This window comes from Miscanthus floridulus, chromosome 8, assembly GCF_019320115.1.
Source record: "Miscanthus floridulus cultivar M001 chromosome 8, ASM1932011v1, whole genome shotgun sequence".
NCBI lineage: Eukaryota > Viridiplantae > Streptophyta > Magnoliopsida > Poales > Poaceae > Miscanthus > Miscanthus floridulus.
This window is the reverse complement of record NC_089587.1, coordinates 176,559,589-176,574,943: the sequence shown is the minus strand read 5'-3', so window position 1 is coordinate 176,574,943 and position 15,355 is coordinate 176,559,589. Positions and strand designations below refer to the sequence as shown.

Sequence of the window (15,355 nt, the reverse complement as noted above, 5' to 3'; positions counted from 1 at the left end):
GTCGGCAAGGTTTTGCTGCCGATGGTCAATTCAACGCATACTGCCCCTTTAGCCGGTGACACATTGCCTTCAAAATCCTTCAGCATCATATCGGTTTTGGTCAAGTCTTGATCTCCCTTACCAAGTTTCCGATACATCACATAAGGCATAATATTAATCGCAGCTCCTCCGTCGATAAGTATCTTAGATACAGGCTACCCATCAACTCTACCTTTCACAAACAAAGCCTTAAGATGCTGTCTCTCATCATCGGTAGGTTTCTCAAAAACAGCCATCATTGGATCTAGTGTCAACTGAGCTACTTGATCAGAGAGAACAACTTCTTCCTCATTATCAGATAGTGCCAAAAACTCCATCGGCAACATGAATACCATATTAACATCTGCCGATGGACCCTTATTTTTGTGTTTTACCTGCCACTGCTGATGACCAGACCTCTCATTGGAGGAATTTTCCTCTCGGTATAAATCCTCCTGATGCTCACGTTGCATCCTCCTTTTCTGTGTCTTTGTCAGACCCTTCGGGCACCATCGAGGAAACTTGGTTTTCCAAACCGGCTGATAACAGGTCCTAGTTGATTCTACACGGCGTATATTAGGGTCCCTGTAGAATATTTCTTCATCAGAAACTCTTGCGTTTGTCATCTCCTCAAGCTCCTCTTGATTCCTTGGAAAATATCCAGCGCGTTTACCAAGCCTCTCATGTACACTAAGTCTGCCCCCCAGCCGATCATGCACTGATGCTCTGCCTCTGATTGGCTCATTGATAAATAAACCCTGATTGCTAGGTTGAAACTTCCTTTCTGACCGATTGACCCTATAATAACCATTGCACTCAAGGCAATTTTCAACAGTTGGCAATTTAATACCTTCTTCCCAGCAATGGATGAAAAACGAGCACCTCCAATGATCTTTATGCCGATACCATTCTTCCCGACGTCTCTCTTCTTGCTGTTGTCGATATCGGTCCTTACGCTGACGCCAACCCTCCTGCTGCCTTCGATGGGTAATCACAATGCCAGGTCGAGGAGGGTTTTTGGAACTACTGCTTTCTCCCAACAAACCCTTACTTTTTGCATCATCGGTAGTTATCCGATGTTGGGGATCCACTGATGCGTTTTTCTCAGCAGCCTCTGACGTCAATACCTTGGTCTTCCCTTTGGCCTCCAACATATTTGCTAAAAAAGGGTGTTGATCAATTTTTATCGGCTTTTGGGCCTTGGAAGTACCAAACTTAATTCTCCCAGATTCAATAGCCGATTGTAACTGTTGCCTGAACACCTTGCACTCATTTGTACTGTGTGAAGTTGCATTGTGCCATTTGCAGTACAAGATCTTCTTCAACTCTTCTGCCGATGGGATCACATGATTAGGTGACAGCTTAATTTGGCCCTCTTGAAGCAGAAGATCAAATATCTTGTCGGCCTTGGTGATATCAAAGGTAAACTTTTCTGGCTCTTTCTGGCCAAAGAGATAAGATATCGACTTTTTATTCTTAACCCACTCAGCTAAGCCGATAACTGGTTCTTCATCAGAATCAGAATCTCCTACTTCTTCAACAAATGATACTTTTTTACTTCAATTCTTTTTAGGTTCAAAAACCCTAGTATCTTGATCAGAGATCCTTTGCACAAGATGACTAAGGCTTTCAAACTCCTAAGAAGCATATCTGTCTTTAAGATGTGGCAATAACCCTTGGAAAGCTAGATCGGCAAGCTGCCGATCATCTAGCACCAGGCTGTAGCACTTATTTTTTACATCTCATAGCCTTTGCACAAAGCTTTCTACCGATTCATCATTACGCTGTCTCAATTTTACTAAATCGGTAAGCTTCTTTTCATAGATTCCAGCAAAGAAATACTTATGAAATTGTTTTTCTAGATCAGTCCAAGTAATAATAGAATTTGGTGGTAATGAAATGAACCATGTAAATACTGATCCAGACAAAGATGATGAAAATAATCGAACTCTTAATTCATCTCTGCTAGCTACCTCTCCACATTGAATAATGAAGCGATTGACGTGTTCCATTGTTGATGTATCATCTTGCCCAGAGAATTTAGTGAAATCTGGTACCTTGTACCGATTTGGGAGAGGAATTAAATCATATGCAGGAGGGTATGGAGTCCGATAAGAATAAGTATTGACCTTGGATTTTATCCCAAACTGATCCTTCATAATTTCTGCTATCTTATCGGCCCAAAAAGCATCAGCCTCCTGCTGATGAACTGGCTGAATTTCTACAGGAGGTACCTGCTGATATCCCTCCACATATCTTTGTGGCCCACGATCTCCAGCAATCGGCATATTTGCCATTACTTGTGGTCCATTAACCTGCTGGAAAGGATTCATCGGCTGAGCTGCCGATGCTTGATTCTGGAAACCAGCTTGCATATGACCTTGTTGAATCCCTGCAACCTGCTGATTTTGCTGAACTGTATGTTGAACAGGTAACTATCCTGACCAACCATTATTAGAACTCATCGGTACAAAACTTACCGATGGCTGGTAATTTGCTAACATTGTTGGATAATTATAACCAGCTTGAGGCATGAACTGAACCCCAGTTTGACTTATAGCAGGGGCTTTCTGCCGCATCGGCAGTAAGCTTGCCGATGGACTTGAATTGGGTGTTTGAACCAAAGGCATCTGGAAACCTCCTGGAGTTGGCTGCACAGTAGTTGCTGTGGCATATTGAGGCACTTGAGCCATCGACGAAACAGCCGATGGTATAGGAGCTTTTCCTACTGCATCAAACACTCGAGGTAACCCAGGATTGAAAGCAGATGACTCTGGAGGCATACCATATCCCCACCAATTAGTAGGAATCTAGCTATTCTGAGACACAGGGCCTGACATAGCTGATGCCGATAGATCTGTATTAAGCTGAACTCGTCCTCCTGGTAGTACCGGATCTGATCGTATCGGTATAGATTGAATATTAGGTAAGCCTGCCGATACTGGAGGAGAAGTAACTTCTGTACCCACAACGGCTGAGGGAGCCGATGGAGTATTGACAGATGCCGGCTCTGGTTGGTGATAGGCAGGCCCAACGTAATGCGGTGACGCTTGTCCTTCTTTGAGAGTTTGAAAGGTCCTTGTTGGTTTTGGTAATTGAGTGACAACCTAGGTGGACTAATTGTGTTTATGTGAGATACACAGGTGATTAGTCCACAGGTACATGTGTATGAGCAACATATGCCATGGAGGTGAAAATGGCTTGGAGATGTTGCAAAGCTCACACATGTGATGATGAAGGAGCTTATTGCACATGAGACATGACATTGAGTCATGTGATCAAGGTGGAGAAGATCAAGACAAGACTTGGCTTGATGGACCGGTTACAAGCGTGAAGGGCAAGTCAAAGGCTTTGGAGTGATGGACCGCGTGGCGGTGAAGCTTGAGCAAGACTTGGCGCCGATGGACGATATCAACGGTGAAGAGCAAGTAGAGTCAAGATCGATGAACCAATATGATCATGTGATGATATGAAGTGGATCATATCATTGTTGATCGTGTTGGTGCATGTGTTGCATCGACATTGAAGGAAATGGAATGGAATGCGCAAGGCAAAGGTATAACCTAGGGCATTTCATTTCACCGGTCATAGGTGTGTAGAGAAGTTTATGACCGGGTTTAGGATAGATGGCCGTACTATCAAGAGGGGCAAACTTGTTTGCATATCGGTCATCTAGTGCCACTCGAGTGATTTAACTTTGCATTGTCGCTAGGATCGAGTGGCGTGGCAAGTTGAGTGGCTAACATCCTTTAGGAAATGATTGTGAAAATGCTAACACACATACACATGATGGTGTATACTTGGTGGTGTTGGCACATTTACGAAGGAGGTGGTGTTTGCAGGGGTGAGATGGGTTTGGGTCCCTCTCTCCCTCCCGCCGAGCTTGCTCGGCGGGATTCGGCGCTTTCGGGAAAATGGAATGCCTATTTTCTACTGCGCCGGATGCAAATTCTTGGTGGTTAGCTCATTGGAGCAAGGGTGAAGAAGTTAGAAGTGAAAACGAGTTGGTCGCAAAGATGCTGGCGTCGGTCAACTGACCGGACGCTGGATCTGAATGCACCGGACGCTGGCAGGCTGCGTCCGGTCGCGCTGACGTGGAGTGTAGCAGTAGCTGGAGAGTGACCGGACGCTGGCTGCGTCCGATCGCGTTCGACCAGACGCGTCCGGTCATGCTCGGAAGCTTACTGGAAACGACCGGACGCTGGGGGTTCAGCGTCCGGTCAGTTGAAGCTGCTGCGTCCGGTCAGGTCAAGTGACCGTTGGAATCGGGACACGTGGTCATCTGCGAGCGACCGGACGCTGAGGTTCAGCGTCCGGTCAACACGACCAGAGCGTCCGGTCGTCCCGACCGTTGCCCAGTGAAGGGGTAACGGCTAGTTTAGCCCTTGGGGCTATAAATAGAAGTGGCCCTCGGCCATGGCTGGTGCTGAGCACCTAGGGGGACTTTGTGTCCATGCTTGAGAGTGCTTAGGAGCCCTCCATCTCACACATACTTGATAGTGATCATCCGATTGTGTGAGTGAGCGATTCTAGTGCGATTGCATCGTGAGGTTGCATCGAGTGGCACTAGGTGATCGAGTTGCAAGCCGGTGGTGCTTGTTACTCTTGGAGGTTGCCACCTCCTAGACGGCTTGGTGGTGGTCTCCGTCGAAGCCCGCAAGAAGTTTGTGCGGTGCTCCGGAGAAGAGCTTTGTGAGGGGCATTGTGCTCGCCCTACGGGAGCCGCGCAGAGCAACTCTAGTAAAGCGAGACGCGAAGGGCGACAAGTGGTCCGGCCGGGTCAAGTGCTAGAGCTTGTGGTAAGCACTCCACGTGGGAGAGTGTGACTTGCGAGTCACCACTAGCAAGAGGACCGGCGGCAACCTTGAAGCTTGTCTCAACGGGGACTAGCGTGTTGACAAACACGTGAACCTCGGGAGAAAAATCATCGTGTCAACTTTGTTCTTCCCGTTGGTTTACAACCCCCTTACACAAGCTTGTAATTACTTTCACTTACATTGTGCTTGTGTAGTTGATCTTGTAATTAGATAGCTTGTGTAGCTTGCTAATTACCTTCTTGTTTGTGTAGCATAGAAGTAGCTCCCTTGCGTGGCTAATTTGGTTTTAGTAACCTTGTTAGTCACATTGCTTAGTTTGTGTAGCTAAGTATTTGCGCTCTCTAATGAGGCATTGGTTGCCTTGTTATTGAGCATTGCTAGTGAGCATCGTTAGCTTTGTGCTTTTGCTTACTAGCATGTGTAGGAGCTCCCTTGTCGCTTAAAGTACTAGTGGCCTAGGTTTGTGTAACCTTGCTCCTAGAATTGTTTAGGAGAGCTCTAGCTAGCCCGGCACCTATGTTGCATAATTGTTATCTTTGCAAGGTGCTAGTGAACATATATAGTGGGGTATAGTCTTGGCTAGACCGATAGTTTTAATTCCGCATTTGTATCGGTTAGCCGACGCAATTAATTTTGGAAAAGACTATTCACCCCCCCTCTAGTCGCCATCTCGACCCTTCAGAGTTCGAACCACAGCATTATGAACAGTATTGGACAGCACATTGGAATGATTAATCAAAGCATGATTTACTGCAGAATTAACCATCTCTTGAAGTTTACCAGGATTGAAGTCAAAGGTAACCTGCCGAGGCAACGACAAATCTTGCTTCTGGATGACTTGTCCACTCTTGTTCAGGCTAAACGATCTCAGACAAAACTGCCTGTATTCTTCTATAGCCTTTTCCATGGCCTGCCTCTGCTCTTCCTTAAGATCTTCTTCTGATACCGTGATAATGTTCCCTGAATCGATCTCGGGATTGAACATATTGATCGGATTGATTTGTCCCACCGAGCGTGCCAAAAGATGTGTTGATGCAAAAGTGGATCTGCAAACACAAAGGGCTAATACCCGAATCGATATCCAAAGCGTGCCAGTCGATTTGACCTGTTAATCGACAAGGATGAAGATACGAGCACTTTGGTCCTGACAACAGCGATACGCCCGGAAGTCACGGCCAAGAGGTACTCACGCGGAACTCGAGAATCGCCGAAGGTTGCACTGAAGCGATGCAACTCGCCGAATCAATGAGAACTCGTAAAAAGAAAAAGAAATATGCAAATTGACGAAGTCGCCGAAAAGTAAGTAGATGCAAATAGGAGTAAAAATTAGTTTTGATATTGATTGATATCTATTACATTGCCCCTCAATCTATATTTATACCCTGATCTAAAGAGACATAACCAAATACGACTAGGACACCAAGTCAATATCTAAGGAAACACGTGACTCTTACATGAATCATACTCTAACAAATATAGAAAAGGAAATCAACTCCTATCTATTTCCCTGTCCGCCTCAATTACGATGGAATTCTCACCGACCTCCTTTCCATCGGCATACTTCCTGTTTCATCGGCAGTAGCTTTCAAGCCTTCCTTCATCGGCATCGACAATAACATCTCCAACCTTATCGGCAACGCCCGAGTCTAAATCAACATTTCTATCGATCACCACCATTCATCGGCAACCATCTTTACAAGCTGATTTTCATCGGCTGTCAGCGTATACAATAACTTTCCTCCTGCCGATTAGCCCACTCTGATCATTTTGACACGTGCAAAAAACGGTGTCAACATCTTCTAAATGGAGTATCAATCAAGAGATAACAAGACGGATGAGAGTAGAACTGTACGACTTGACTGGTGTTATGTGTTAAGAAGACGACCTTTGTTACAGGTACCCGTGGTACCTCTCTGGTACTTAATTTCCCTTTTGAATTTTGCTGACCGTTCATTTGTGTTAGGCTTTTTTTCAAATAAAGAAAAAGAATTGCTCCAGTACTTCTCTTTCTAAAAAGTACACGGATCTTAAAGCTGCCCACTTAATTAATTATTTTTTTTCAGAATTATTTTTCACTTGGTCCTGCATGGGCTATCACGTCGAAGCCCAAACCTTGTCCAGCCCAGGTTCATTACGAACTCAGGACCTATTTGGAATACAGGAATGTCGTAGGAGTCATACGAGAATTTTATAAGAATCAGTTTAATTTTACAAGAAAAATATAGAAACAAAAAAAAATATTTCTCACGTTCCAAATAGTCCCTCGGCTCTCCCCACGTTCTTTTGTTTGGTGTCTATCCATTTGGTGTCCATGAGGTCCGTCGGGAGCGCGCCACTGCCTCCGCCGTACTAGTACCGATCATTTGGCCTGTTCGTTTCGTTTTCCTGGGCCGGCGCAGACCATGCCCCGTCGCGAAAGCCAGGAGGCCGTGCAGCGCGCTCGACATCACGGCCTCACCGGCTCACCGCGTGCAAATCTATATTCATGCTAAGGTTTCAATTAAACACGGATGAGCAATGCAAAAGTAAAAAAAAACGTGAATATAGATTAAAAAAATAAAAATGGTAATTAGAGTATGTCACAAGTAGATTAAATAAAAAAGTATTCCAATGATTATTTTTAAATCTATATTTATATCTATATCTATATAATCTTATATTTTTCAATCCCCACTAGAATTCCATTTCACTATGCAAGCTGTCCACATTAGCATCCAATAGCACATAATTATGACAACTCACTAGCATATGTAATTATGTCTTCATTCAAGCAGGTTACATCATCCACTAGCATGTATTTAGTTGTCCACATTATCATGGTACACCATCCATTAACATATACCATGATATTTATTTGTTAATGTAAGTAAACATAAGTAGTAGAATTTTATTTTAAATCATCCGTGATTCCTGCAGCAATGCACGGGGTATGCTTTTAGTACAATATATGAGAGAGTTTAAAATGGATACACGTTAAATTAAACACATACTCCCCTGTCCCAAAAATAAGTGTCGTTCTCACTTTTCGAGGGTCAAACATTTTTAACTTTGACCAAATATATAGAAAAAATATTAGTACTTATAGTGCATAATTCGTATCATTAGATAATTGAATCTATTTTCATATTAAACTTATATAGAGATACAATGATGCTAATATTTTCTATAAATCCAGTCAAATTTATGAAAGTTTAACCGGTACGAATACCATAACGACACTTATTTTAGGACAGAGGGATTTATACGGAGCCGCGGGGCAAATGGAAAAAAATATAAATTGAGAAAGAAAAACATATAAAGTATTTATTTGTAACTAAAGTCTATCCCAGCAAGATTCCTGTGACTCTCTTGCTTTCAGTACTGAACTACCAGTACTGAGTACCGACTGTGGGCGGCGCAGTCAGCTGCTGCACCAATCAATTGGAATAGAAAATAGCGAAAAAGGGGATTGGTGAGCATACATAAGCTTTTTTGAAAAATAGTTCCACTATAAGTAACATCGGTACGTGTTCACCATCATCCGACATCCACTGAGCTCAGCTCGCTATTTATCTGTCCTCGCGCGCGCCGGGCCCGGAGGAGCACAGCAACCAGGCCCCAGGCTTGCTTGCTCCTAGTCCTAGTCGATCAAAATTCGAGCTGAGACCGACCGATCGATCGATCGGCCATCGACCAGGTTGCGTGAGGACAAGCAGCAGCTAGCGACGATGCACGGCGGGGGAGTAGTCACATTGAGCAGCGCCGGCGCCGGCTACAGCAGCGAGATCACCGTCACGGTGGTGATGAGCTGCCTGATGGCGGCCTCCGGCGGGCTCATCTTCGGCTACGACATCAGCATCACAGGTCAGAGCTACCTGCTGCCGTTTGGTTTGGTTCGGTCCGCTGGATCTAGCTACATACACGAGCTGTGCTCGATCTTCACCTCGCTCTCTACTTCTCTTGCTCTTTTACTTGTTCATTCATGCGTTGCATCTCCTATATATACTATTCCTTGTTTTGCGGCACAGTTTGGCCCATAGTTCGTGAAGTGGCCGGTTTCACATGTCGATTATTCAAGACGATCTCCCAGAGCCTGATGACGACCTGCGACGCTTTTAAGCTGAAGAATTCGATTTCGAAGCTAGCGGCAAATCGCCGAGCGAGCTTTATCTGCCGCGTCCAGCGTCCGGCGTCCGGCGTGTTTATATTTGCCGAGAGGCGAGAGCGATAGGTCCAATGGATACCTGATGGAGGCAAACGACCGAGCTTTGTCCCCAGCTTCTTGTTCGGCTAGCTAGCTAGTTGCCGAAGGATCCAACATCCAAGGGAACGGGCCAGGGAGGTTCTTCCACGCCTGAGGACATGCTCCTCAAGGCATCACGATGGATGGTATTGACGGAGGGCAACCAAGGCCCTGTTCGGTTGGCCGGCTCGTATCGTTGCTAGTTCGTAAAGAAGTACTGTTGGCTGGTTTGTGTGAGAAAAATACTGTTCCTGCTAGAAATTTACGATCGTTTACGACAAGCCACGGCCAAACGAACGTGCTGTCATTCTCGGTCGTGCACCAATACTCTGCCCTGCTGTCTTGCTGTCGTATGTAGGAGGGAGTAATGTCTTGCTGTCCTGCTCTGCTAGCAGCTGTAGGCCTACGTATTTGACTCTTTGTTGCTTTGCCACAAAGTCAGAGGGTGTGAACCAATACCCTGCAAGGAGACTCGCATCGCATGTGTGCTGTGGTTAAGGCTCTCAAGAGTCAAGAGGATGATGTACACCGAGGCGGCTGCTTCCCTGCTTTACGCCTTGTTTTGATATACGTGTATATGTGTCGGACTGGATTGAAATAGAACTTAGTTTAATTTCACTCTAATCTACTTCTACACATATGAATTGAGATAAATACATACATACGCATCTAAACATGGTCTTAATTTGTTGCCTTGCCCACGTGGACGTATGGTGGATGACTCCCACTCCCAATCCCAATATTCACATCACATCCAACCCAGAGGCGTGATCTGCCATGCTGCATGCCCTTATATTATTACGAAGCTTCCACTTGCTTGCAAGTGTTGCAATAACAGGTGTTTTAGCCCGTGTTTAGTTGGCAGAAAGTTAGAAATTTAGCTACTGTAGTATTTTCGTTTTTATTTGGCAATTAGTATTTAATCATTGACTAATTAGGCTCAAAACGTTCGTCTTGCAATTTCCAACCAAACTGTGCAATTAATTTTTTTTCGTCTACATTTAATGCTCCATGCATGTATTGCAAGATTCGATGTGATAGGTACTATAGCATTTTTTAGAAAAACTTTTCGCAAACTAAACAAGGGGGCAGCTCCACACACGTACCCTATAATAAATGTCCTGTTCGTTTGGGTGATAAGCCATGACTGAATGTACTATTGGCTGATTTATTGTGAGAAAAAAATAATATTATTTAATTGAAAAAGTACGGCTTATAATCTAAGCGAATATGGCGAAAATCCAAAGCTACAGGGATCAGCACAGATCAGACAACATGGGTGCTGTGTGCCTGTGCAGAACGAAAAATAACGCATAATGCAAACACAACAAGATATATATGAGACAAGGGGCCCACGAGGGATATTATATATATGCAACTGTCAAGTGTCATGGTCTCCAACATAAGCAATGGGGCCCTTCCTTCTTTCACGAGTCACGGTCGTGCACTCCGGTCATCATCTCTAAGTTTTCATGGTAAAGAGAAAAAAAAAGGAAGAAAAAATCCGACAAGCGCAGCACGCGCGCATATGCGTGCTCCAAAGTTCATTCCTCAATCGTTTGCCCATTCTGTTTTCTTATATTAGGAAAAGAAAAGGACGCGCGATGTTAGTAATAGTATCAACATAACATGCTCCGATACTTTTGCCTGAGTGCACGCAATGATGGCTATAGAGGCGCGCTTTTAGGTTGGTCTCATGGTCTGGGATGCACTAAATTCATAGGATTGTTAGTGCACCTTTTCATACCGACTTCAGTAAACTTTCTATATATGTTGACACATCAGGGCCTTATATCATATAAATAATAGATGAGATTATTGGTTGCTTAATCTGGAGTCTCCTTCGACTTGGACATTGGATCATTGGATCTAACTCCTCTTAACCAGAGATCCAACTTAGGGGCAGTTTGGACCACAAGCTAAAAAAATTGTCCATCTTGTAAACATGGGTTAAATATGAGCTATCTCTAACCACCCTTATTAGCCCACAATTGGCCTGTGTTTAGCCCTTCTAATAATTGGTATTAAAAAATAGGAGCTAACTGTTAGCCCCTTGAATCTCGTTGGATGGAATGAAACCAGGGGTGGGGTCGGAATCATTAAGAAGATGGTGAAAAACACTTATCAAAGAGAATATTTTTAGCGATTCAAGTTGACATGAGTTCTAGATAGACCCTTATAGTGTCATCATATTTTTTCAAAAGGTCTACCTTCTACATATTACTAATTGTTCCACTATTGCTACTATTGATACCTTAGCTCCACTAAGCACTGTTGTTTGGCTTATTGCGAATTTTAGCTCCGCTACTCCTAACTGAGACATAAATGATTTAATAAGATAATAAATAATTGTTGAATTTTGAATTTGTTGATCATATTCGTGAGTATATTGATTGATATATTGAATGAATGGTTGTGGAGTATTTATTATCTAGAGGTCTCGATATGTGTTTGTGTATCTGTGTTCATAAAAATTTCGTACTACTATGTCTCATTCTCATGTTCCTAGTAAAATCACTAAAATAAAAAGATACTATTATATCCTGCTATAGAGTTTTTTTTAGCTTCTTCACCGTTGCTGAATAGTTTAGCTCCCTATTTGAAACCTTATTTAACATGCATAAGAATTTTTTTCTTCACTTCTAAGAGATGATACCTTAATTTGGCACTACGTACATGATCGGTGAAATGTAATCAGTACGATCGCAGACCGTTATGAACTGTTTTGCATGCCACTTGATGATCAAGTGATTCAGCCTGCTTAATTGAAAACGGGATGGTGAAATTTTCAGGTGGGTTGACGCAGATGGAGTCGTTCCTGAAGGCTTTCTTCCCCGACATCTTGGAGAAGATGAACAACGCGACGCAGGACGAGTACTGCATCTTCGACAGCCAGCTGCTCACCACATTTGTCTCGTCGCTGTACCTCGCCGGCATGTTCGCCTGCCTGGTCGCGGGCCACATCACCAAGAAGATTGGGCGGCGGAACTCGATGCTCATCGGGGCCTCGCTCTTCTTCGTCGGCTCCGTGCTCAACTGCACCGCCGTGAACGTGGCTATGCTCGTCATCGGCCGCGTCCTCCTGGGCTTCGCCGTGGGGTTCACGAACCAGTCCGCGCCGGTGTACCTGGCGGAGATCGCGCCGGCGCGGTGGCGTGGGGCGTTCACCAGCATCTTCCACTTGTTCCTGAACGTGGGCATGTTCGTGGCCGACCTGGTGAACTACCGCGCCAACACCATCGCCGTGTGGGGCTGGCGGCTGTCCCTCGGCGTGGGCATCGTCCCGGCCACCGTCATCCTGGTGGGCGCGACGTTCATCCCGGACTCGCCCAACAGCCTGGTGCTGCGCGGGAAGCCCGACGCTGCCCGCGCGTCGCTGCAGCGCATCCGCGGGAGGTCCGCCGACGTGGACGTGGAGCTGAAGGACATCATGCAGGCCGCGGAGGAGGACCGGCGGTACGAGTCCGGCGCGTTCCGGCGCATCGTCCGGTGCGAGTACCGCCCGCACCTTGTGATGGCCATCGCCATCCCGGTGTTCTTCGAGCTGACGGGCATGATCGTGGTGACGCTCTTCACGCCACTCCTCTTCTACACCATCGGGTTCACGAGCCAGAAGGCGATCCTGGGGTCCATCATCACCGACGTGGTGAGCCTGGCGTCCATCGCCGTCGCCGCGGTGGCCGTGGACCGGGTCGGGCGGCGGTCGCTGTTCATGGTGGGCGGGGCCATCCTGCTGGCGTGCCTGGTGGCCATGGCGTGGATCTTCGGCGCCGAGCTGGGCACCGACGGCGAGAAGGCGATGCCGCGGCCCTACGCCGTGGCGGTGGTGGCGCTGGTGTGCCTGTTCACGGCCGGCTTCGGCGTGTCGTGGGGCCCGCTCAAGTGGATCATCCCCAGCGAGATCTACCCGCTGGAGGTGAGGTCGGCGGGGCAGGGGGTGAGCGAGGCCATCTCGCTGGCGCTCACCTTCGTGCAGACGCAGTCTTTCCTCAACATGCTCTGCAGCTTCAAGTACGGCGCCTTCGCGTACAACGCGGGCTGGGTGGTGGTCATGACCGCGTTCATCTTCTTCTTCCTGCCGGAGACCAAGGGCGTGCCCATCGAGTCACTCCGCGAGGTGTGGGCGCGCCACTGGTACTGGAAGCGCTTCGTCAAGCCGCCGCCGCCGTCAGCCCCCAAAGTTTGAACAGAGTGAAACGTTGTTGGTTGTACTGGACTGGGTGGGCCGGTCCGTGCCTGATGGCTATACATTAGAATATCTGACGTGCGCTCTAGTGTCAAGTTTGAAACGGTAGATGTTTGGATTCTTGCCATCAAATTCACCCAAGGAAAATGTAACCATGTCGATGTACTCGAGCTGTGCTTGGATAATACCTCTGAATGCCACATTCCTGATGTTCGGGGGAAAAAAACAAACAAAAATTCTTTTTACACTGATTTTCATGTATTAGATCGTCAACATTATTACCAGTGACCATGCTGATCGGCGGCATGTTTTTCTTGGCCGGCGCCATTCTCAACACCTCCGCCGTCCACATCAGCATGCTCATCATTGGCCGCATCCTGCTTGCCTTCGCCGTCGCGGCTTCACCAGCCTGGTGATCACTCACTGCTCAGCCAATGCGCACGATTTGGTCGCCGTAACTCGCAAGGATATATACAGAAGGTGCATCGTGACAGTGGTGTGTTGGTTGCAGTCTGCACCCGTGTACCTGGCGGAGATCGCACCGGCACGGTGGCGAGGCGCGTTCACGACCTGCTTCAACGTGGGCATGTTCATGGCGGACATGGTGAACTATGGCACCAATTCCATCGTCCCGGCCGCCGTCGTCATCGTCGGCGCGGCGCTCATCCCTGACACGCCCAACAGTCTGGTGCTGCGTGGGAGGCTCGACGAGGCCCCCGCCTCGCTGCGGCGCATCCGCGAGGACGGGGCAGCGGCCGACACCGACGCGGAGCTCAAGGACATCGTCCGCGCCATGGAGCAAGACCGCAGGCACGAGTCCGGCGCACGCGGATAAGGAAGTCATTAGCTGACGTGTACTGGGTGAACGAGACAGTGGGTGGACGCGGGTGCGAGCATAGCAAAATGAACGAAACACTGTTGCCTCGTGTACTCTGATGTCCGGCCGAATCAATTCACTGTTCACTCACTGTTCTTCTGCAGAGCTCCAGCCGAGGACTTCTTGCGGCCTCCCCAACATAGGTCTGGTTTAGTTGGGGAAATTTTTGATAAAATGGTACTGTAGCATTTTCGTTGTTATTTGGTAATTAGTGTTTAATTATAGTCTAATTAGGTTTAAAAGATTCGTCTCGTGAATTTCGTCTAAACTGTGTAATTAGTTTTATTTTTTATTTATATTTAATGCTTCATGCATACGTCCAAAGATTCGATGTGACGGAAAATCTTAAAAATTTTTGCAAAATGAGAGAAACTAAACAGCACCACAGTGTGGGAAAGGCCAAGCATTGCGGGCGACACAGAGCTAGGGTTGGTTCTTCTGGCACCCGTGGATGCAGATTTGTGTGCAAGGTTAGTCATCATACTGGGTCTTGTTTAGTTCCAAAATTTTTTCTCAAAAAGTGTTATAGTAGCCATCGCATCGAATCTTACGATATGTGCATGGAGTATTAAATGTAGACGAAAAAAAACTAATTGCATAGTTTAGTTGGAAATCGCGAGACGAACGTTTTAAGCCTAATTAGTCCATGATTAAATACTAATTGATAAATAAAAATGAAAGTGAGCCAAAATCCCAAACTCACCCAACTAAACAAGCCCTAACATGTTGTGCAGATCTCGTGCTATTCCATAATCCTGTGTGCATTAAACGATTGTAACTTCTGGTGAGGGGGGAAATTGCTACGGCGTTGCAGTCTCTGATGCGGAGGTTCAAGATTTTACAGTGAGAAGTGTGAGGTTGTTTGCGGACTAGAGAGTATCTTTTCTAAAGAATTAGCGGGGCCCTACGGTTGGAACTTGGAAGTAGGCCAAACCAAGGTCTTAAAACAGAAGGTTAGCTTCCGACTCTAGTATTATCTACTAACGCCGTTTGCTAGAGTGAAATAGTAACCTACTTGATTGATACTATGGTGAAGCGCGTTTTGGTTTCTGACAACAAACCCATTGGTAAACTATGCAGTATCGCATGTAGGGGGGATGAACAGGGGCAGTCAGGAGGAGTTCGAGTGTGTGATTTCGTCGGGGATGCTCGGAAAGTCGGCGACAAAATCCACTCCTGGTTCAATTTCATGCAGATGGGATCAACCAGGGAGGACATTGAGTAGTGAATCAAAC

General features: G+C 46.3%; 2 protein-coding genes across 2 annotated transcripts; both read left to right on the top strand.

Annotated features, from left to right (window-relative positions):
* Positions 1-8,386: 8,386 nt before the first annotated feature.
* Positions 8,387-13,450, top strand: LOC136474101 (sugar transport protein MST1-like). Its single transcript, XM_066471708.1, has 2 exons — positions 8,387-8,678; positions 11,850-13,450. The coding sequence occupies exons 1-2, from the start codon at positions 8,543-8,545 to the stop codon at positions 13,241-13,243; spliced, it is 1,530 nt and encodes a 509-aa protein (XP_066327805.1). The 5' UTR covers positions 8,387-8,542; the 3' UTR covers positions 13,244-13,450.
* An 83-nt stretch (positions 13,451-13,533) lies between these two features.
* LOC136470217 (sugar transport protein 5-like) lies at positions 13,534-14,078 on the top strand. The gene is made up of 2 exons (XM_066468134.1): positions 13,534-13,655; positions 13,724-14,078. Exons 1-2 carry the CDS (start codon positions 13,534-13,536, stop codon positions 14,076-14,078), a joined length of 477 nt encoding a protein of 158 aa, XP_066324231.1.
* Positions 14,079-15,355: the final 1,277 nt, after the last annotated feature.